This window comes from Equus asinus, chromosome 23, assembly GCF_041296235.1.
Source record: "Equus asinus isolate D_3611 breed Donkey chromosome 23, EquAss-T2T_v2, whole genome shotgun sequence".
Taxonomy (NCBI): domain Eukaryota; kingdom Metazoa; phylum Chordata; class Mammalia; order Perissodactyla; family Equidae; genus Equus; species Equus asinus.
Window position 1 is genome coordinate 20,047,829 of NC_091812.1, and position 24,476 is coordinate 20,072,304.

General features: G+C 40.7%; 2 protein-coding genes across 2 annotated transcripts; both read left to right on the forward strand.

Moving 5' to 3' along the window:
* Window positions 1-575: 575 nt before the first annotated feature.
* LOC106823054 (phosphoserine aminotransferase) lies at window positions 576-5,662 on the forward strand. Its single transcript, XM_044756731.1, is given in 8 exon segments — window positions 576-630; window positions 4,312-4,357; window positions 4,359-4,411; window positions 4,414-4,677; window positions 4,680-4,806; window positions 4,808-5,142; window positions 5,408-5,523; window positions 5,525-5,662. Coding segments are annotated over 8 exon segments (1,134 nt in total).
* A 7,223-nt stretch (window positions 5,663-12,885) lies between these two features.
* On the forward strand, window positions 12,886-24,296 carry QNG1 (Q-nucleotide N-glycosylase 1). The gene is made up of 4 exons (XM_014828536.3): window positions 12,886-13,505; window positions 14,031-14,290; window positions 19,184-19,379; window positions 23,479-24,296. The coding sequence occupies exons 1-4, from the start codon at window positions 13,169-13,171 to the stop codon at window positions 23,709-23,711; spliced, it is 1,026 nt and encodes a 341-aa protein (XP_014684022.2). The 5' UTR covers window positions 12,886-13,168; the 3' UTR covers window positions 23,712-24,296.
* Window positions 24,297-24,476: the final 180 nt, after the last annotated feature.

Below are 24,476 nucleotides of genomic sequence, written 5' to 3' on the forward strand. Positions count from 1 at the left end.
TTTAATTTTATTGAATGGTCCAATAGTTAATCCTAAATCTTTGATCACTGATACCAGTGGGGTTCCATAGAGACTGAACCTTTTAGAAAAATGGACATAGGAATTTTTCCCTTAAAAATGATTTCAGTGGTTTGTCTTAACAATGCCTTGTGTTGTTAGTACACAAAATAGAATTACTGTTCCAGAAATACATGACAAGTTGTGATTTGCTTAAGATTGCTGCTAGATAAAGAGGTCTGTATTTTAAGTTTTTAGACCAGTGGAAACTTCCGTCCATGAGCTTGGATGTGTTAAATGTTCAGTGCCATCACAACTTTCATTGGAAAGAGATTCAATCTTGAGAGTGGTTAAATGTAAATAAAGTCAACCTTAAATACTATTTTACATACCCTATTTATTATTAAAGTTTGCCCACTGCTGGCAAGTTTGAAGTGAAACCCAATTTCTTGATGGTGGCACTGAACTTTTTGGAAAGCACACTTGGTGGTGTTTCTCAAACTGTTCTAGGACCACCTTCAAAATCAACAGTGCTGGTTAAACATGTACATTTCTGAACTATACCTCTGCTCTACGGAATGACAATCTCTATAGAGAGGTACCAGGAATCTTCATATTACCAAATTCTTCGAGGTAATAGTTGTAATATAGCAGCAGATAATAAAAAGCACAAATATGTTTCCGTATCTTTTCATTAACTCATCAAACACATATTTAGTTGTCGATGTGTACAGGGACAATGGTAGGCCCTGAGGCTGCAGTGGTTAGCAAAAACAGTCTATTTGGAGAAACAGTCCAATAATTACAACAAACTAATGAAACCTCATAGTACTGTGAGATATGTTTAAGACAGACCAACATACATGTGTGTACATGTGTCTATGTATACACCTTCATAGGCATGTTTGAAACAACACTGTAGAGTTAAACTTGTGCCTCTGCTCCTCTTAGAGGAAAAAATAAAGACATCAGAACTTGTGTACACAGATGGATGGACATCATTTGCCCAACTCAGGCCTCAGCCCTTGTGGTCAGGAAAGAAAGCTGACCCGAGGAAAAGGACAGAACAGGTACCAGGAAAGTTAAAGCTCAGACAGTTGTACATTTGTCTTTATTTAAAATGAGGAGCTAATCTGCTGAGTGGAGGTGGTGGAATTTGCAAATACACATTGAAAAATGTAAAGTGCAAATGTGTTGTCGGGTTAGGGTTCCCCTGTGTGCCAACTAAGCAAGAGGCACTAGCAACAGAGTTGGGGTAAACTGATAATCAAACCAGCTATCCTATGACTTCGAACCTTTCTAGCTTTCACCTCATTTTTTGTCAGAACCCATAAGGATTTCCTGTCTTACTCAACAGCTCTCCCCCCATTTCTCCCTGCACCCCAAACTCAGACCTGTAATCCCTAGACGTGTAATTGTGAGGGAAATGAAAGGTATGGTCACCAATACCTTAGACCTGTTGAAATCCTTTGAGAAATATTTTTCCCTTTTGGTCATCCTATCCCCTATACCCCTTTATTCCCTGGAGGCTTTCTACCTTTAAGGACAGACTCACAGAAGGGAAGGGCCAGTACATCTAGAACAAAAGTCTGTAGGGTAGGGGGAGAAAGGAGATGACAGCTGTTTATCAGTCCAAAATGGGGAGAAGTCATTTTGATAGTAAAGAGAGAGATTTGGCAGGAACAGAGTAGAGTAGAAGGTGCCAGCCAGGTCCCTCAGAGACCTACCTCGGGTTCAGCCTGGGGCAGGGCAAGCGGGGGATGATTAGTGAGAGCAGGAACTCTAGATAGGTTGAATAGGAAACCAGAAGAAGAGAAACAAGGCTCAAGCCTCACTTCTAGTTGGAACCTTGCAAAGTGTCCCTATGACCACATGGGCTAGTAAAGCACAGCAGAAATTGAGGCATATTGTGTTTCGGCAAAGAGAGACCCTGAGATTTTTATACACACTCCACAGAATTCCTTTGATTCCCATATGGTATAAGATGGACACCAGTTGAGTGCTAATGGGCTTGCCATGGGGTCACCACCATTAAGGGGGTGGTTACTGCACAGCAGGAGCTATAAGCCGGGGGCTGGATGGAGCCAGCAGGATCCCAAAGGACTGTGAACACCAATGAAAAGCAAAGCGAGATGAAGTTAGTCAAGGAAGACCACTGGGCTGAGTGCTGAGAAGCCAGACCACCCATTATACTAGCTTTGGTCATTCACTGGTAACTATGGGGAGAGCCGGACCCGAAATTCAGACACCAGACAGACAAACGACGGCTCAGGTAGAGATTAGAGACAGCTTGCTGGCATAGGCCCCTTCCTCTCATAACCAGAAGACCTAAACTCTGCATCCAAAAGACCTTGGAAGGTCTTGGAAAGGTGGAAGAAAGACCTTTTAGAGAAAACAGCCCTAATAAGAGGTCTGACCTTTAAGTTAACTGAATAAATATTTCCCTTAAATTAGGCCATTTAAAAGTGGAAGAAACCAACTTAGTTTTACTTGGCAAGTTTATGTGTTTTCTACCATCAGTGGGAACTTATGAGAAACAGGGCATATGGGAATTTGGGGGCTCTGGAAGTCCCCACAAAAGCAGAGGAGGTAAGGCTAATACTACCAAACCATAAGTTCTAGGTGGAGGTGGCCCCAGGTGGGTAGAGGCCTTCATTTTGGCAGATCAGGTAGCCTTTTTATCTAGCTCGTTTATTCATACTGTGTCTTAAACTGACACCAATTCTGTGTACAGTTCAGATCCAGAAATCTGTAGGGTCAGGCTACACTAATCTCCAGCTAAGGCCAAATCATGGCTTGACTAATTCCCTGCCCTGTCCTGCTTCCCTCACTCCCTTTCACCTGAGAGCGTTTCCCCCACAGAATCACTTGCACAAGAATCCCTGGCTCAGGCTCTGCTTCCAGGGACTTGATCTAAAAAATTTGAGCTGGAGCTACAGCAAAAATTTACATCACCCAGACATCCTTGACTTAGATTTTGATGCACTAAGTAATGAGACATTGAGTTATCTCCTTCTGAGGAAGGGGTGAGAATTTTTTATTTTATAAGGAATAACTGCGTTCTGTTAGGGAGTAGTATTTTTGAAAATATATGTATGGGAAGAACATAGTTTGGATGCTGAACAGCCATCAAGGTGAATTATAATGGACCTTTTGTTAAACAACACAGCATTAGTTTCCCCTTTTAAACAGTAACCCAGTTTTCCTTTTGGAGTATTTCGCTCCCGGTTGTATGTAGACTTGATGAGACAGTAATCCCGGCCCTTAGAGATTCCTTATCACCCAAGACGCTGGGCATTTGACTCAAGATTGCCCAACCAGACTCTTTGTCCTGGGAATTTGGATCTTAAGCAGAATGATGCAAGCAAATTGCAATGATCATAGTTTTTCAGCAGCACTAGTGGAAGAGACTTTGGGGCAGGTTCTGCTCTTACTACTCTAGAACTGCCTGATTTCTATTTATAAATCTGGTTCCCCAGCCTTCCCTTCCATCCTAAGAGCTTTTTCATAACTTCAAAAATTATTTTTGCTTAAACTAATTAGCCAGTCAGTTGCTATTATGTGCAGCTCTTCAATGGAAGAGGCTTATCTTGTACAGGCAGCACTGCTCATTTCAGGCAGGACAATGGCAAAGTATGAGTGATGGCTGCGTCCTCCACCTCAGCTGCTACTGCTGCTAACCAACGTCACTCGGGCCTTCACAGTTCTCCTATTTGGAGATAAATCAGTCATTTTCTAGGGGAGTGCCAGGCCCTATCTCCAGTCTGCCACTGAACATCTGGGGCAGCCAGCAACATGCCCCTAGTTTCTGGCTTTTTCCTCCACTTTCACACTTCAATAAAATTCCACACTTCACAGGCAAGGGATTTGATTTCCTAAGCAGCCACCAAAGGTACTGGATGATGCAATCTGGAATGATGGAGGAGTCAACTCCGTGTGGGGAAACCTCTGACCAGTGGGAAATAAGAGAAAAGAGAGGGGCTGGCCCTGTGGCACAGCGGTTAAGTGCACACATTCCGCTTTGGCAGCCCGAGGTTCGCAGGTTCGGATCCTAGGTGTGGACGTGGCACCACGTGGCAAGCCATGCTGTGGTAGGTGTCCCACATATAAAGGAGAGGAAGATGGGCATGGATGTTAGCTCAGGGCCAGTCTTCCTCAGCAAAAAGAGGAGGATTGGCAGCAGTTGGCTCAGGGCTAATCTTCCTCAAAAAAAATTAAAAACTACAATAAAGTATTTTGGGGAAAAAAAAAGAGGAGAGAGACACACGCTACCCTGGGATCTGTCCTTTCTGGCCACTTGGCCCACACTGCTAGGGACGCATAGTGGACAGCCAGAGGCAGGCAGCAATTTTGGCCCTGGCTGTCAGGCTGCCACACTCAGTTTTGTTAGAGATACAAAAAGAATTATTAGACTACAAGGAGTTGGCATTAGTGTTCTTTAAATGAGCCACAGGCCATCAGCTTTCGCTAAGATTATTAATACAGAGAATCTTGTGTGGGAATTCTTAGCCGTTCCAGACAACAACAAGGTGATTCTTGTGCAAAGAGGTGGGTTGGGCCACTTTAGTGCTGTCCCCTTAAACATGATTGGCCTGAAAGCAGGAAGGTGTGCCAATTATGTGGTGACAGTAGCTTGGTCAGCTAAAGCCACAGAAGAAGCCTAGAAGTTTGGGACTATGACTGAACTAAACTTTGGAGTTACATAAAAATTCCAGATCCAAGACCCTGGAACCTCAATCCAGATGCCTCCTATGTGTGTTACTGCACAAATGAGACTGCGCACAGAGTGGATTTGGACTTTATACCTGAATCAAGGAAGCAGGGTGGTTTGCAATATGTCCTCAAATTTCTTATTTAAGCCAGTGGACGTTTCCAAGTTTGGTGTGATTTTTGCTGGTGCCCAGAAGAACGTTGGCTCTGCCAGAGTCACAGAGGTGATCATCTGAGATGACCTGCTGGGGTTCGCCCTCAGAGAGTACCCCTTGGTCCTGGAATACAAAGCACTGGCTGGAAACAACTCCTTGTACAACATACCTCTGTGTTTCAGCATCTATGTCATGGGCTTGGTCCTGAAGTGGATTAAGAATAATGTTGGTGCAGCAGCCGTGGAGATCCTTAGCTCCATTAAATCTCAAATGATTTATGATATATATATATTTTTTTTTTTTTTTGAGGAAGATTAGCCCTGAGCTAACATCTGCTGCCAATCCTCCTCTTTTGCTGAGGAAGACTGGCCCTGAGCTAACATCCATGCCCATCTTCCTCTCCTTTATATGTGGGACACCTACCACAGCATGGCTTGCCAAGTGGTGCCACATCCTCACCCAGGATCTGAACCGGCGAACCCTGGGCCGCCGAAGTGGAACGTGGGAACTTAACCGCTGCGCCACCAGGCCGCCCTCGATTTATAATATTTTTGATAATTCTCAAGGATTCTATGTATATCCAGTGGACCCCAGAACAGAAACAAGATGAATAGAAACAACATTCTGCATTGGCAATGCCAAAGGAGACGATGCTTTAGATAAAAAGATTTCTAGATAAAGCTCTTGAACTTTGGGTCTGTGGGAGGCATTGGGCCTCTCTGTACAATGCTTACGGGATCAAAGATCTTCAGAATCTGGCAGCCTTCATGAAAAATTCTTTGGAGATGCATCAGCTATGAACACATCCTAACCAACACATACTCTGCCTTTGAACAATGTACAAAATTTAAAGTAATTTGGGAATGGCTACAAAAACGTAACAAATACAGTATTTCTCTAGAATGAAATGTTTATTCTAGATTCTTCTTTTTTCAAAGAATGACAACAAAACATTTGCAAAGCTGGTGGGACTTAATGGACACCTTAATTCTGACTTGAACTGGAAGCATTTAAAAAATCTTGCTCTGGGCCGGCCGGGTGGTACAGTGGTTAAGTTTGCACATTCTGCTTCTTGGCAGCCCGGGGTTCGTGGGTTTGGATCCCAGGTACGGACATGGCACCACTTGGCAAAAGCCATGCTGTGGTAGGCGTACCATGTATGAAGTAGACGAAGATGGGCACAGATGTTGGCTCAGGGACAGGCTTCCTCAGCAAAAAGAGGAGGATTGGCAGTAATTAGCTCAGGGCTAATCTTCCTAAAAAAAAAAAATAATAATAAAGTAAAAAAAATACAAAATCTTCCTCTGGCTTTTCTAACAAATTTCAGCTTATGTTGTCTTTGCTGCTACTTTTTCTAGCTAGATCTCAGTATTCAAACTTGTCTGTGGACTTCAATTATGCAAATTTCAGTTAATTTTCTCTGGAGACACACAAACACAACATGGAGGGTAAGTGGGGTCCTCTAGGTGCTGAATCTTGATCCTTTCCAAAATGACAGCAATGGGATCTCCCATTCAGCTGTTAATTCAGGTCAACGTTGACCATGTGGTGAGTTTAGGAGTTCCAGGCTAAAGGACAAACTGAAATCTTTCTTTATACTGTTAGTCTCATAAAGAGATAAAAGTGACATACTATATGTTTATATAGCAGGGTCTGTTTTTAATACTGAATAGTTTATATATCTCTATACATTTATATTTCTAATAATACAGTTCTCAGTAATACACTTAGAAACTTTTAGAATTTGTTAGAATTCTTGACTTTGTGTGTTACAGCACTACATTAGCAACAATTGTGGCTCCCATCCTTCCCATCTTTTTCTTTTTTCTTTCTTTCTTTCTTTCTTTCTTTCTTTTTTTTTTTTTTTGCTGAGGAAGATTCACCCTGAGCTAACATCTGCTGCCAATGTGCCAGACACTACCACAGCATGGCCACTGACAGACAAGTGGTGTAGGTCTGCACCTGGGAACCAAACCCAGGCTGTGGAAGCACAGTGCACCAACTTAACCACTAGGCCACCAGGGCTGGCCCTACTCCCCATCTGTTTAAGCTGCTTCACAAAAGAAGTTCTCTGCTTTACTTTTGCTGTCCTTTCACTGGGTAGAAGAGAAGGTTGGTTGGTTGGTTCTTTATTTTATAGTTATGCCATTTGGAACTAAAAGTCCCTGTTAAACTCCCTTATCCTTTGTTCACTTGACTGTTCTTTTTATAGTGTTTGACCAATGATGCTGTGAGTTCCAGAAGATATTTGCTGAAGAGTCTTTTCCCCTATTGTTTATCCATTGTCAATATTTTATGTTGATTATGTGAAGGACATAAAAATCCTAAAACATCTAAAAAAAGAGAGAGAGAGAGAGATAGGAGAGAGAATTTCCTCCTTCTCCCTCCCACAAACTGCTCCAAGGCACAGTTTCTCCATATGGTTTGTCCAGAGACTTCCCCAATGACTGAACACTCCTACCTGCTGACTAGCTGTGTCTCTTCAAGGCTCACCATGCAGCAGTGACGACCAGAATACATTACCTCTCCTTGTATTACTTGCCATCTGAAACTTCTTTTTTCCTTTCCCTCACTGAGTTGATGCCCTCAGACTGCACCTCACAGATAAAACATCAGCACTTAATCCCTGCCTCGGGTTCTATTCAAGATAAATATTCCTTTGTATCTGTTTAATTTAGTTTTAAATAAACAGGTTTTTTAAAGCGGGTTTTTACATTTATTATTGTTATATATCCCCTACTTACCCCCCATTTTTGCACTACAATCTGAGTGATCTATTGCCAACTGGCACCAATTCTCCAAATCAAAGTGTGCAAGAGAAGCACACTGGTGTGATCCTCTTTAACAGAAGATACACCAGGCAATCTGTGTACAGAAGGGCTGCTGCTCTTCTTCCATGTATCTGAATTTCAGTTCTGGAAACTTCTTCGGCCTGTCTTTGGGCAGTGCAACAACCCCTTGCTTGATGATTTCCAGGACCCATTCACTGACAGCTTAGCTCCAGCTTGTAGCAACCTTGAGCTAAAGAAGGTGCTTACCAGATCAATATTTTGCATTACCTCCTGGAATGAAGGGTGAGTTTGAAATTGTTCAAAGACATCTCATTTGTAAAGCAGTGCATATACCAAGTTTGGATTGTGGTGAAGAGAATTTGTCAGGCAGGAACTGATGATCCGTAACATCATTCAAATCACTTCTTCAATGACATTTAAGTCTTGTGCGTAATCTGGTAAAGGAACATCGTTGGAACTCAGCAAACCTCTCAAGGTTTGTGTGGCTTGTTCTAGAACTTTGTTGGGTTTTTTAGACAGCAAGGAAAACAAATATATTATCAGTTTATTATAGAAGGATATAACTCAGCCAGAGGGAAGAGATGTATAGGGCAAGGTATGTGGGAAGTGGCACAGAGCATCCACGCTCTCTGAGCATGCCACCCTCCCCAAAACTCTATTTGTTCACTAATGTGGAAGCTCTGTACTATTTTTCATAATACTTAGTTCCTTCTCCTAAGCAGGAAATACTAATTTCACTAGTTAAAAGCAAACTATGGTTCAAAAAATTGTAACTGGTTTTTAACTGTAATTATAATGTTAATGATGTATAATGGAAACAATATATTTATTCCATTATAACTAAATACTTTTCACCAGAAAGAGTCCATTCTGCCCCTAAGCCACAGCCTGTGGATGGGACATTTTACACTCAATAAGAAGAGAGTAGAAAGAGAAGGGGTCTCTAATGGTACTGAGAAAACTAGGATAATATAATGCCCTACGAGCCAAGAGTGAATTTCAAGGAAGTGGTCAATCTTAAACACTAAATATGGATAAATCAAGGGGAAAGGAACAGAGAAAAATTATACAGTAGTAAGCCATATCTCTTTTCTGCTAAGCCTTCTTGTGGCTTTGGGAAAATCAGGGGAAATGAAAACAATTGAGATGTCCTACCTTCACAAGATCCATTCTACTTCTCTGCTTATCTCCTGCATATATGAGAAACTACGGTCTCCTCTCTAGCAATGTCTATTGTCCATTCATTGCTCTAGACAACTTGTGCAACTTTTCCTCGAGAATACCTCTTAACCCACTATTCCTTTAAGTATCTGCCATAGCCTATCATGACAGAAAATAGCAGATGTAGCGATGACTGCTGCCAATGCTTGACATTTAATTTAGCTATTTAGAATGATAGTTCTCTTAATGATCGGAATAATCTAACTTAGATGCTGTTCAGGAGGGGGAAAGTGATAAGGACACATCACTGATCATGTCTCCCTCCTTTGTTAACTTTTACTTTATTTTATTTTTTAAAGATTTTATTTTTTTCCTTTTTCTCCCCAAAGCCCCCCGGTACATAGGTGTATAGTCTTAGTTGTGGGTCCTTCCAGCTGTGGCCTGTGGGACGCTGCCTCAGTGTGGTCTGATGAGCAGTGCCATGTCCGTGCCCAGGATTCGAACCGACGAAACACTGGGCCACCTGCAGCGGAGCGCCCAAACTTAACCACTCAGCCACGGGGCCAGCCCCCAACTTTTATTTTTATTTATTTATTTTCAAAGATTTTATTTTTCCTTTTTTTCACCAAAGCCCCCCAGTACATAGTTGTATATCCTTAGTTGTGAGTGCCTATGTGGGATGCCTGAGGAGTGGTGCCTTGTCTGCGCCCAGGATCCGAACTGGCAAAACCCTGGGCCATTGAAGCGGAGCGTGCACGAACTCAACCACTCCGCCACAGGCTGGCTGGCCCCTGTTAACTTTTTTATTTTTTTATTTTTTGAGGAAGATTAGCCCTGAGCTAACTGCTGCCAATCCTCTTTTTGCTGAAGACTGGCCCTGAGCTAACATCTGTGCCCATCTTCCTCTACTTTATATGTGGGATGCCTACCACAGCATGGCTTGCCAAGTGGTGCCATGTCCGCACCTGGGATCTGAACCAGCGAACCCCGGGCCGCCGGAGTGGAACGGGTGCACTTAACCGCTGTGCCACTGGGCCAGCCCCCACTGTTAACTTTTAAAATGCAAACTTAGGGACTATTTAGAGGTCATCTTGATCTTCAAAAGCCTATACCTATAGAGTAGAGCTGGCAAAGGTTTTCAAGAGAAACATACCCAGCTGGCATGTTCCTTTAGCCCTCTGTTCCTTTACTTTCCTTCTCCTTTCTGTGGACAAAATGCCTATAAGGGTAGAGCCATCTTACAACCGTAAAGACAAAAGCCACATGCTAGGGATAGCGAGTCAGAAAGCGAGGAGCCTAGTTCCTTGCTGACATTCTCAAATAGCTGTACCAACCCTGGTGTGCCTACTTCTGGACTTATTATATGAGAAAAACAATCCTCCTTTTGTTTAGTCACTACAGTCTCATTTTCTGTTGCTGGAAGCACAATCCAGACATTTGATAGCCTTCCCCACTAGACCATAAGATGTCAGACACCATGTCTGTATTTGCTACCTGCATAAGATAGGAAGCTCTCATAGCAAGTAATAGAGAACCCAACTCAAAACTGCTTTCAACTACAAGGAAGTTTATTTTGTTTTCCTTAAGGATTGGCACCTGAGCTAACAACTGTTGCCAATCTTCTTTTTTTTTCTTCTCCCCAAAGCCCCCCAGTACATAGTTGTATATTCCAGTTGTGAGTGCCTCTGGTTGCAGCATGTGGGACGCTGCCTCAGCATGGCCTGATGAGCAGTGCCATGTCTGCGCCTGGGATCCAAACTGGCAAAACTCCATGCCCCCGAAGCAGAGCCCACGAACTTAACCACTTGGCCAGGGGCCAGCGGCCCCCATAAAGTAGTTTACCAGCTCACATAACTAGAGATGAAAAAGTAGGACAGACTTAAGAGTTGATGTAAGCCTGTTACTCCAGCTCCATTTCTCTGCTATTCTTTTGATCCCCCCCATGTGCTGACTTCATGCTCAGGTTGTCATCAACTTCAAGCCTCATATCCAAGCTCAACCATGTCCAGAGGGAGTGTGAATCACTTCTGCAATTTCTCCTGGAAAACCTTATCTGGAAGCATCCTGCAAACTTACTCTTGCAACACACTGAGGTGAACTAGGAAGTATGCGTGATCCTAACAAAGTCCCTGGTAAGAGGGTGATATTACACTTAGGCCAGTCGAGACCACCCTTAAAGCTGAGGATGCTGCGCTATGCCAACTGTGGTTAAGAGGGAGGCATTCCTGAACAAGATCAGGGTTCTGTTTGGAAGGAAGAAGGAAGGGAAGGAAGTTGAATAAGTAAAGAACTCACTTTTTGTATTCCCAGCATCTTGTAGACACACTTAAAAAAAACCAAAAAACCTCCCCCACCCACAGTTTATGCTTTATCTCAAGGTAAGAACCTTGAGAGAAAGAAGCATGTTTTATTCATATGTACTACTTTTTTTTTTTTTTAAAGATTGGTACGTGAGCTAACAATTGTTGCCAATCTTTTTTTTTTTTTTTTTTTTGCTTTTTCTCCCCAAATCTCCCCAGTACATAGTTGTATGTTGTAGTTGTGGGTCCTTCTAGTTGTGGCATGTGGGATGCCTCCTCAGCACGGCCTGATGAGCAGTGCCATGTCCATGCCCAAGATCCAAACCTGCGAAACCTTGGGCCACCAAAGCAGAGCGCCTGAACTTAACCACTCAGCCACAGGGCCAGCCCTTATATGTACTACTCCTAACGTCTAATTCAGTATCTTGAACATAGTAAGAATTCAGATTGTTGAGTTTTTTTCTGTCAACAAGCCTCAGTGAGAGAGACAATGGCCTAAATTATTTAACCTCCTGGATTCTTTTGAAGATTGTTAGATTTTCTCGCTAATCCATTTCTTTGACTCTCAGGACTTAGAGCTGCTGGGGTAGACAGGGACAATCCCAAAGCAACAGACTTACATTTATTTAATAACTGTATTAATGTACTAATGACTTTTTCTGGAAAAGCAAATCATAGTGGAATCCTTAAAGTTCCTTTTTCTTAACAAAACGAAGAAACTGGAGGGATGAAGATGTTTTGCTTCTCTAGGGTCATAGCTGTCAAAAGTTCCACATTCTCCCAAATTCCAAGATTCTTTATCTCAATAACCAAAGATGACTGATTATTTTCAAGTTGATTTTCAAAGATACGAACGTTTTATATCTATGCAGATTGAAGTCTCGGAACGAGAAAAAAATACACACTTCTATACTAAAATTTCATCACCAGGAAAATCTGGATCAACACTAAATTGACTCCTTTATGTTTCTCTTCATCCTATTAAAAAGTTTTTTTTTTTTAAGTTTGAGGTTGTGATACTTATTTCCTCCATTGATGGCTCCTCAGCAGGCCCACTGATAGAATCACTACTTGACGACCAGAATAGTTGGTATTGGTGAGTTGGCTCGTAGAAAGTGCACTAAACTTGTGGATTGATAAAGTTTCGAGTCTCAGTTCAACTATTGCTGTGACCACGGCGAAACACTGACCCAATCAGCTTCACTTGCAAAACGGGGACTGCAACCGCCGCTTTTCTCATGACCGGGACTAAATAAGATTCGGTACTTAAGCACAATTCCAGGCACACAATGTTAATTTAACAATTTATTACTTTTCTCAACCATTTCTCCAAACGTTCCAACTAATCGTTAATATCCATTCGGCCTCCAAACGGGCCAGGAATTGAGCAAAAGGAAGAGGCCTGCCTGGGGGATGGGGGTGGGGGACCGCTGCCCCGCGTCGCAGTCTGGGGGTGGCTCGGACCCTTGCACCAACACCGGCGGCCATAATGCTCGTCACGGCCCGGGGACACCGGGGCAAGGCGTTGCCGAGGGCGTCTAGCCCAGTCTTCGCCCCGGGGGAGACGAAAGGGGCGGGAGCCGTGAGGGCAACGCCGTACACCAGCCGGAGTCACGCACGCCAGGCCCCGCGCAGGCCCACTTGCCCGAAAGGAGGGTGGGAACACCAACAAAATGGCGCAGCCGCACGGTTCAGGGTGGACAACTCCCGGCCGCGCGCGCCGCAGCCTTCCAGGCAGTTTCCTGACCTTCGGAACCGGAAACGGGTCCCGGGCGCGCGTGGGCGGGGCCGCCTTCCCGGAAGCGCCTGCGCCTGGGTCCGGCGCGCGGCTCGCGGTCCGCGCAGCTCGCTGTCTGGCGGCGCTGTGGCCGGGGGCCCGGCGTCGGGCCGCGCTCTGGGCTCGCGGTGCCGCCCTGGGAGGCGGGCCCCGTGAGGGCAGCAGTCCCACGGCGGGCAGGGCGGGAGCCGGCCCTTGCCCCGCCTGGAGAGGGAAGAGAGTTTGGCCAGCTCGCGGGCCAAAGCGTCGTTCCCGGTCCCAAAGGGGAGGGGCGGGATGGACGGGCTCCTGACTCCCAGGGAGTCCGCAAAATTCGTTGCGGAAAACAGCCGAGATGTGTTCATTGATGGCGGAGGCGTGCGGAGGGTGGCCGAGCTGCTGCTCGCCAAGGCCTCGGGGCCCGAGCTGCGCGTGGGAGCCTGGAAGGCCCTCCACGAGCTGAACCCCAGGGCGGCCGATGAGGCCGCGGTCAACTGGGTGTTTGTGATAGACACGCTCAACTTCTCCTTCTGGTCGGAGCATGACGAGCACAAATGTCTGGTGGGTTACAGGGGGAGCACGTACAGTGGGTACTGGTCCCTGTGCGCCGCGGTCAACAGAGCCCTCGACGAAGGTTGGTGCTCCTTCTCCGGGTCGGACCCAACAGCCTTTGAGGTTTCAGTTTACTGGCAGGGTGCCGAGGAGCGGGCTGGGAGATGGAATAGTGTGTTAATAAGGTGAACTTGAACTTCTTCGTTGTCAGTCCCTCTGCTTGAGATAAAGATATGAGAAAAGGCTGGTATTAAATCTTTATTCAGTGGGAAATATCCTGATATTTATCATCATCGCAGCTAAGTAGAAAACTCAGTTTTCTAAAGAACGCCACTTTGATGACATCTGAAGAACAAAGGGACAGGTATTATAACACATTTTACACAGGCAAAATACATCGGATGTAGTATGGCAGTTGTTAGAAATGAGTGAATAGGTACAAACAGCAAATAAAAAGTGAGGGGTCTGCTTCTGATTTTTTATTATCCATCCACCTGTAGTGTATTCCTCTAAATTTAGTTGGTTTCATGTTAATTGTATTTACAACAGACAAGGGTCTAATGGATATAAAAGTACGACACTGTTTGCATTTTCTTTTCTCCCTAAGGGATACCAATAACGAGTGCTTCGTACTATGCCACCGTGACCCTCGATCAGGTCCGGCATGTCCTCCGTTCTGACACGGACATTCCCATGCCTTTGATAGAAGAGAGGCATCGGATTCTCAACGAAACCGGGAAAATTCTGCTTGAAAAGTTTGAAGGTTCTTTTCTTAATTGTGTCCGAAAAAGTGACAAAAGTGCACAGAAGTTACTGAACCTGATAGTTGAAAGCTTTCCTTCTTACAGAGATGTGACTCAGTTTGAGGTGAGTTGCTTCTGTCGGAGATTTTAGGATTCTAAAATCCTATGTCTTCTCATAGTTAACTCTTTTCCTTCCAGAACCTCTTTTGAGAATAAAAACTTAAATTTTGAAGTTCGTTCCTTATGGACAATAACAAAATTAAGCAGTGTTTCAAAGACATTGCTTCTCTTATGTTTTGTCGTTTTTCCTTTGTCCTTTAAAAATGTCTCAAACCTAAAGAAACAATGGACCTTCAACGTGATGTTGTCTCTTAGGGATAATGAGGTCCTTTCAGTGCTTCAAAAAATTTACTTCACTGGATGAAAATCAGAATACTGATTATACTAAGTTCTCTCTAACAAAAAGTATTTTTTGCAAAGTTCTAATGTATATATACTATGTTGTCTTTTTCATGCACAGGGTACTTTAACAGTATTATTTGTTTTATGGTACAGGAAAAATTTAAATAGATGTAGTTTTAAAATGGTGAACATTGTGTATACCCTCCCTGTGTACACTTGGATTTTGTTTTTGTAAAATTCTTTTGGAATCCATTATCACTATGTATTTTAACTGTGAAGTAGAATTGAAAGCAACTTCGCGGGAATCACATGGTATAAATCTATTGAATAAGTTAATACTTATGTCAAATTGAAATTTTAAAGCTACACTTTTATAATCAATTCAACAACTAAAATTACTAATAATATTGTTTAAATTGCTCTTTAAGATTTACAGGATATTTGCACATACACTTTCGTTTGATCCACAGATCAGCTCTATGGGGCCCAAGGACAAGGAGCATTATTGTCCTGTCTACAGACTGGGAACCAAAATCTAAAAGAAAGGTTAACTAGTTTATCTTAGGTCATTTAGTCAGGAAATAGCTTGCTTTTCCATCCTACCATAAAGTAAGAAATGCCTGATTATGTATGTTAAGAGTCTTTTCATTGCAAGTGACAGACACAAAACTAGAAAAAACTTAAGCAGAAAGAAGAATTTTTGGATGCATATTGGGGGTAGGAACATCCAGGGTCAGGGACTTGGTGCCATCAGGATTCAGTCTCTCCTCTGCTTCTGTTGGCTCCATTTTTGTCCTACTGCCAGACCAACTTTCTCCATGAAGGAGAAAAGTTCTGTGAATTTTGCATCTGGTGTACTGCTTCAGACACCAGAGAGAGAGAGAGGGAGACATTCTTTCTCAGTTCCTATTGTAAAACTGGGCAAGGACTGACTGAACTGGCATGGATTATGACCAGTAAGTGTGGCTGCAGCAGGTGTGGATGGGGCTGAGGCAGCTCCTAAAAAAGAGGCCCTAGGCCACTGCTGAACTTCATTCTGTTCTGACTAACCATTTTGCTAATGCAGAGGTTCCTTTGAGATTTATCTTTATCTTCAAAGTATGTCATTTCAGCCTTGTTTCTCAAGAAATTATGGATCAAGTTCCTTGGTCCGTCATTCAGGCCATCTAAATATATTAAATAGTCTGTAAAAGAAATCAAACTGCCATTAATGTGACGAAGAATCCATGTATTCCAGAATCAACACGGTTGAAATTAAATTTAATGTGACTTCAGGATGAAATGAATTCGGGACACCGGGCTCTTTATTTACTTTCAAGTTGTCCTGACTTTTTGTTTTTCTGGAAGAAAGGAGTGCAGTTTTTTTAGATAATAATATTGATTAAGCATTTTATGAACTTCTATTTTATTTACAGCACAGTGCTTTTGATTTGCTTTGCTAAAAAGTTCAATTTTTAAAAACTGATACCGGGATATAGATTAATCTTAAGGCTCATGCATTTTAAAATGAAAATTAGTACCAGAACCATTTCCCATCAGTACTGTACTCATTTCTAAAATACATTCTTATGGAAAAAATCTCCAAAATGTAACAAAAATCATACTTAAGAATTTTGACACTTTCTTAAAGGAGTATTACATTTTTTTCATTTATTTCTCCATAAGATTATCATTAGTGTTACCCAAAAGCAGTGTATTTTTGTAACTCCTGTGATTCCTGACATAACACTGAGCATATAGTGGGTGCTCACTTAACACTTTGATTAGTCAATTTACTGTTATGTTTGCATAATTTACTGTTATCTTTGTGTATTCATTTAAAAGATACACAATTAAAGCACTTCATGCAATTCCAAATCTGGAGGATTTCTAAAGAACTTTTGGGACTGCTTTTGAAATTCAGGAAGTGTTAAAATCAAATATATCTTTTTATCCATATTTTAAAATTGTCTTAATTCCAAAAGTAAAACATATTAGTTATATAATTTGGAAAGTACAGAGAAGCAGTCTCTATTGTACCAAAAGGTAACCACTGTTCAGAATTTGGTCTTTTTCTGTATGTGTGAGTGTGTATACCCATGGCCAGGGGAGAATTAGGATCAGGCTATGTAATATGTTTTAAAATTTAACATATTATGAACATCTTTCTAAGTCAATAAAAATTCTTTCATAGCACAGTTTCTTTTCACAGTACCATTTTTACTGGCTTTACACTATTCCACTGCATAGATGTACAATCCCATGACTATTTGCCCAAACTATTTTACCACAATAATTGTGTTTGATATGCAGTTTTATTTATTTATTTATTTATTTTTGAGGAAGATTAGCCCTGAGCTAACTGCTGCCAATCCTCCTCTTCTTGCTGAGGAAGACTGGCCCTGAGCTAACATCCATGCCCATCTTCCTCTACTTTATATGTGGGACTCCTACCACAGCATAGTGTGCCAAGCAGTGCCCTGTCTGCACTCAGGATCTGAACCAGCGAACCCCAGGCCACCGAGAAGCAGAACGTGCGCACTTAACCGCTGTGCCACTGGCCCAGCCCCTGTGACTCTGATTTAGAATATATAGTAACTATGTAAAAATCCTGATTAATAAATTAGCTTCCTTAGACTATCATCTTTACTCTGACAGAGTGATAAATATACATGGAAAACAGGAGCTTCTTTGATATTTTAATCACTAACATTTTATGTACTCTTAAGCATTTGTAATTCTTGCCCTTTCTAGTTTGTTCATGATAAATTTGTTGAAGAAAATCAACTCGTGGTCATAGAGTTTTTTCACTGATGATTATTTTTTTAATGGTACTATTTTGAAAATGTTTTACTCATAAAGCAATATTATGGAACATATAGGAAATTGTTATTTTAGGATTTCCTGGTATTTTTGGTGATATCAGTTAATATTTTAGAGACATAGAATTTGATTACTAAAATCATTTGATTACTAACATCATATCAGTTTAAGACAATGTTTTATAGATGATTTGAATTTATTTTTAGATTCCACACTTGAATCTTACTATTTTTTTTAGTTTTAAGGGTATTATAATCTAATCTTTATGATATACTAGTTGGCTATCATGGAAACAGTGGTCAGGATGTGACAATTTATGTTTTGTTAGATGCTAGCATTTTTGTATATCTCTGGTTCCTAGATTTTTCTGTTTATGCCTCTTGTTAAACATAGGAGATAATAGTTTCTATCATAGTAAACATTGTGATGTAATAATTGTGTTTGATATACCGTTTTATTTTATAAATTAAGATTTATGTCTTGCTGTTGAATAAACTAGACGAATTAGAAACTAGTTATCATATATAAGTTCAGTTTATGTAGAGGAACAGTTGTCAAGTTGTCATATTTTGATAGGTTTGGGAGTATAGGTTATTCCCAAATGATGTAAGGATACTTCTGAATGATTTGTTCCCCCAGCACTTCATTTAATTTACAGACTTAACATCATGTCAAAAAATGAGCATATGTCTTTGCCCTGGAAAACAAGATACTGAATTTCTTAATGGTAGCCTTAGAAAATTTAATTTACTTAGTAAAAGGAGGTCTGAGTTGATTGCAATAGGTATTCCTTAAAGTTAAGCAATATTAGTTTATTTCTTCTTAGGACAGAGTATCTTTGGAGGTTTTTTAAGTAAGTAAAGGAATCTATATTATCATCTTAAGGAACTTTTGTATGGAACCTTTCCTTGAAGAATTTAATTTCATTTTTAATTTAATTATTTGTCATTTATCAAAACATTCTCTGAGGTGGTCAAGATAAATTTTGGGAGCCTGTAATGCTGATTATTCTCACTTAGCAAACAATTACAAGAGATGATTTGAGGTTATTACTGTTGGTTTAGGACTTGGAGTATATTGTAATTGTCTGGTTTTTCTATAGTCTGTGCTGATCTGCGTTTGTAATTTTATAGAGAATTTTTGAGTTAAATTATAACCCACTATCTTATAATGCTTTTTTCCATGCATAAATATAATCCATAGTTTATTTTGTTATATGACTTTGTTATATTGACTTTGACCATTTCTAAAAATGGTAGACTGGATAAATTCTGGCTGTTGATCAATTGTGTGTTCATCTCTGAAGTAAGTTAATCATTACTAAAAGGAAACAGTTAAATGAATATTGTGATTCTCCCTCAGAGATGAGTTTAGGGATGATTATTTTCCTCTTTATACTCTTCTGTATTTTATACAATTAACGTGAGTTATGTTGCAATCAGAAAATATATATTTTTTAAATTAAGAAACTTTCTAAAGAAATACTATCTAGCTATTAAAAATAAGCAGGTAGATTACAGTGACACAGAAATATGTATATGAAGTAATGCCATTGAAAAAGAACACTAAATAGTACCATGATTACGTACATTGTAATTTAGTGCCTTGAAGAATATAGGAAGTAAATTTAGAATGATAGAGGTAATTTAATATTTATCAGACTTCCTCCTTTTTTTACTGTAAAAGTTCTATAAATTCTTACCCACAGAGTAAGATTATTCTTGAAAAATGTTTTCAACGTGTGTCTTTTTTAAATAGCATACTTAAAGCTTTCAGATACCTAAGTAACATTTATATTCTCTTCATTCATCAGGGGAAAAGAATTTCCTTTTACAAACGGGCCCAAATCCTTGTAGCAGATACATGGAGCGTATTAGAGGGAAAAGGAGACGGCTGCTTTAAGGACATCTCCAGTATTACTATGTTTGCTGACTATAGATTACCTCAGATTCTTGTTCACCTGGGAGCCCTGAAATATTCTGATGAGCTACTAGAGAAACTTCTCAAAGGTTTGCCAGCTTTATTAAGACATTCTTTATCATACTGTGACTTGTTGAGTCTCTGTCTAATTTCTTTCACAAAAGCTCCTTTCTTTAAAAGAAAGCCCTGTTTATTGTTAAAAGGACATGTCAAGAAAAATCCAAGGGCAATTAAAATACAGGCAAAATTGCTTTTTGTTGTTTACACTGTAGAATGTGGATATTGTGGGAAATTGCACTATTTGGACATGATAATTTCAGAGCCTCGTAATAAAATGAAACCTAAATTTATGTTACATGAAAGTGTGCAACACTAAGACAGTTCATCAGGTGTAGTATTGAAGAGCGTTGGTTAAGCTGAAGAGCACACTGCATGGTGAAATAGAAAGTGGGCTGAGAGATGGGTAAGATGTACTGGATTTTGAGACAGGAGATTCCAAGATCTGCTGCTGGGTTATCTTGCTCAAATTGCTCACTGTTCTAGGTTTATTTATTTACCGTTAATGGATTTGATTATTGACTCTTAAGAGTGGGAGCCTTATTATAATATATGAGTATAGATAATTATGTTTGTGTGAAAATTAGCTTTTTGTTTTTTAAACTTTTCTGTGTATAAGAAAAATAATTGTATAATTTTCATGTTAATATCTCTCTTTGGGTGCAGTATTTTCAGCTACTTTTTTCTTTATAATTTCAAAGAAAGTAGTTTTTATGACTGAATAATTTTCTCTTGTGAAATAGATTTCAATCACCCAAAATAAGAATAACACAATATAAAGGTACCATTATTCCTCTGGTTGCTTCTACTAGGTTTTTATGCTGCCTTGGGCAATCCGTTTTGTCCTTCTGTTTCCTTATTTGAAAAGTAACAAGCTATTTTATGTCGTAATGCTCATGTTCTGGGTCATTAATTGTTGGCTACCTTTAAATGGAACAACATCTAGCAGTCGGGGCATTGACGCACAGCCGTGCTCAGCTGATTTTTTTTTTGCCGTTGTATACACTGTTCATTCCTGTCTCTAAACATTCCCTTGCTTGGTTTCCCTACCCAAGTTTTCTTTTTTTCAATTCAAATCTTACATATCCACAAAAGCTTAGTTAGCTCTGCCACATAGCTTTTCCCAACTCTTCGTGAGTTATCCATCTCCTTCTCTTGAATTTTTATAGCACCCAACTGTCTCTGCTACTGTGAGAAAAACCCTGGTGAGAAGAGATCATTCAGCATAGTTGAGTCGAGTTGTCTGGATTTTTTTCTGCTATCTGTTTCAACTCCAGAGGCTCTTTCCCAAATGTCCCGCTGCAGCTGTTACTGCCTCCATTATGTTCAGCTTCTGAAAGGATACTCTGCGATCCTTAGCTAGTTTGACATAGGGTGAACAAATTTCTTTGCCCCTTAGTTTATTTAAGCAAAGTTGGATTTTTTTCCCCCCAAAAGTACTTTACTAGCAAACTAGAGGAGAAACAGAAACTATAAATATAAAGGAGCACACACAAGTATAGTACACTGATTTTTAAAAACTACCTTAAGTGAAATCTAGAACCAGGTGGCTTGACTACATGAGGTGGAAGCTTCCTTAACTGGCCTCCAATGACACTTCTTCCAAACCTGAGGATGTGCTGCGCTTACATTCCCTTTCCTCTTCCCGTCTTCTGGAATCTCCAGGACAGCTCTTGGAAGGCCTACCCAGACTTCTGTCCATTTTATCTTTAACCCATCTCTTTACCAAAGGCATATTTTTTAGCCAGTTATAAAGACTGACAATGCAATTTGGCTACATTTAGATTCTTCCCTGTGATTCTGGGGCAGGCTTTCAGGCCTCATACATTGACCATGTTACCCTCCCGGACTCTAACCTATGTTTGTCAGTCCTCTCAGATAGTTTCATTCTTTTTCTGTTTCAAAGTCCATGTCCTATCCCATACTGTGAGTTGCTGTATTAGTTACTTTATTAGGTTCCTAAGGCCAAGATAACAAGTTACCACAAACTGGATGGCTTAAAACAGAAATTTATTCACTTAACAGCTTTCAGAAGTCTGAAATCAAGGTGTTGCAGGGCCATGCTCCCTCTGAAGACTTGGGAAGAAGCCTTCCTTGCCTCTTCTAGTTTCTGGTGGCTCCCAGCAGTCCTTGGCGTTCCTTGGCTTGTAGGTGCATCACTCCAACCATGGGGGCCTTCCCTGTGTGTCTCCTCTGTCTCTTTTTCTTATGAGGACTCCAGTCATGGCATTTAAGGGCCACCCTAATCCAGTATGACCTCATCTTAACTTAATTATATCTGCAAAGACCCTATTTACAAATAAGGCCACATTCACAGGTACCAGAAGTTAGGACTCGAATGTATCTTTTTGGGGGACACAAGTCAATACAGTTATTTATTGCTCTGTAAAAAATTATGCTAAAATTTAGTAACTTAAAACAACAGACATTTATTATCTCACAGTTTCTGTGAGTTAGGAATCTGGGTGCTGCATAACTGGGTACCTCTGGCTCGAGGTTGCAGTCAAGCTGTCAGCTGGGGCAGTGGTCTCATCTAATGGCTCTACTTGTGTATCTGCCTCCAAGTCACTGTCATGGTTGATTTGGCAGTTCTGGCAAGTTTACAGTCAAGTTTGGAGGAATTGATTAACAAGAGAACTGAAGAGGAAGGGGTGGATTTGTATGCCAGCTCCTGGACAAAGTAAGGAAATGGAGGGTACAGCTTGTGTCTGTTCTTCTCCCTGCCCCAGCGACCAGTGCCTCAGCCCTGGGGAGACATGGATGGAGGGGACATAAGTAACACTACTCAAGATCTCAGATAACAGAGTGGAACCCAGTGGCGCTGGGCATTTTCCCTATATCTCAATGGATGACAGGGCCTGTTGGGTACTGTGAAGCTCTGTGCAAGGGTACAGATTGGTGGTCAGAGGTCAGATATAGCCTGCACATGTGTTTTGTTTGGCTTGAAGAGTGCTTTAAGCAATTTTTATTTATTGATTGATTGATTTTGAGGAAGATTAGCCCTGAGCTAACATCTGCCGCCAATTCTCCTCTTTTTGCTGAGGAACACTGCCCCTGAGCTAACATCCATGCCCATCTTCCTCTTTGTTATTTGTGGGATGCTTACCACAGCATGGCTGCCAAGCAGTGCCATTTCTGCCCCCGGGATCCAAACCGGCAAACCCCGGGCCACCGAAGTGGAACGTGCACACTTAACTGCTGCACCACCAGCCCAGCCCCAGCAATTTTTAATTAGTTGTCAACAATTGACAATTAAGAGGTTTCACATGAAAATCAAACTTTCTGACTTCTCATGTAAAAATAGAGAAATATTGAAACATTAGGTCTACCTTTAGACAGGGCAGCACATGCTCTCCAGTTCACCACAGTTTGCATCTGGCTGCTGCATTCACTTACTCTGTCTGCCTGATCCTTATAGGCAGTTGAGTTGATGAGCCCAACTCTAGTGTCTGTGGCAAAGCACAGCCAGGGCCCACCCTGCAGGATCAGATATACCCTGGAGATGGACGCTGAATAGACCGCAGGTCCTATGGGAGCTCTCAGCTCCATATTCAGGTAGAACTGACTAAAGGATCTTGAATCTAAAGAATGATCATGGTTTTCCTTGCTCAAGTAAGTAGCTTTGATTTCTCAGGTTCTCTTTGATGCACCTAGGGTTTACCCAAGACAGTGTTCAGTTCTCAGATGAGGAAGGGAGGTGGTATTTATTTGGCTCCCTAGGAGTCCTCCAAATTTTGCAATAATTTTTTTTTCCTGGCATCAAACCCAATTTTAAATCTTTTCTGTTCAATAATTTAATAATTTTGCTGTCATGTTTTAAAATTTATGGTTACCCCACATTCATTTAGCATATATTTATTGCAGAGCTAGTATGTGCAAGGTACTATGCTAGGTCCTAGGAATACTGAGACAAAGAAGCCAGACATGGTTCTCATCCTTGTGGAACTTAACTTACAGTTTTGAATTAATGTCTGAGTTTAGAGATGGTTACATTACTGAAAATAAAGTCTGAGGTTTACAGTTTTAAAATGAGTACTATTTAAATACTGTGTTTTGTTCCACAGTAAAGTTCTGAGTAGATTTTATGTCATTGACTCTTAGTGCTTCTTGCTCTGTTTTTCCCCCTTGCAGGAGAAATGCTCTCATATGGGAATAGGCAAGAAGTGGAGATCAGAGGTTGTTCACTTTGGTGTGTTGAGCTGGTCCGGGATTGTCTTCTGGAGCTTATGAAGAAAAAGGGTGAAAAAACTAGTGGAGAGATCAATTCCATTCTTCTGGATTATTACTTATGGGACTATGCCCGTGATCACAGGGAAGATATGAAAGGAATTCCATTTCATCGCACACGTTGCATATATTATTGACTCAAAGTGTAAACTGATCCAAAGAAAACTCCTTTCATTTTTATATCCCATAATCATTTGTATAATTTTGCTTTGCTATTCAAAGAAGGTGGTAGAGGTTACAGCAATAAGAAAATTGAATACCCAATCTCACTTAAAAAATTTTCCTAACGTATCACTCTGTATACACAACTTTTTCTTTGGTCTGCTTGTTTAATTTTGCCTATATTTTTCTTTTCTGTGGTCACATGACAGAAATAGTGAAGGAACTTTAATGCTTTCTTCAAATCTCAGATTCTTAAAATTAATCATGCCTTATAATGTGATTAATCTTAAGTGGTAATATTTCATCCATTCAATTGATCTCTTTTCTCAAGGTGTAGTAGTTTTCTATATATCTTAATCATTTGATATGGGGGGGGGTCTTTGCTGTATGAATGCTGCTGCTGTTGTAAAAATGAATCTTGACAGCTTATTTTAAACTTTTTATTGGTAATGACAGTGGATTTTTTTACATATGATTTTCAGTTTAGGATATCTGTCTAGTATTTTTTTTCAGAGTAACTATATTGGAATTGAATAAAGATTTTTAAAACTTTTCTTAAACCTGGAATGGATATTTCATTAAAATGGAGTTTACCACATATAACTTTTAAAGGTTTACAATGCATTTGATTATTTACTTTATATTGCAGAACTCTCATTTCCCACCTTCACCCCCACCTTCCTTCTAAGGTAATCTTTTTTTCAGACATAGGGACTTTAGTTTTTGTTTTGTGTTTTAGG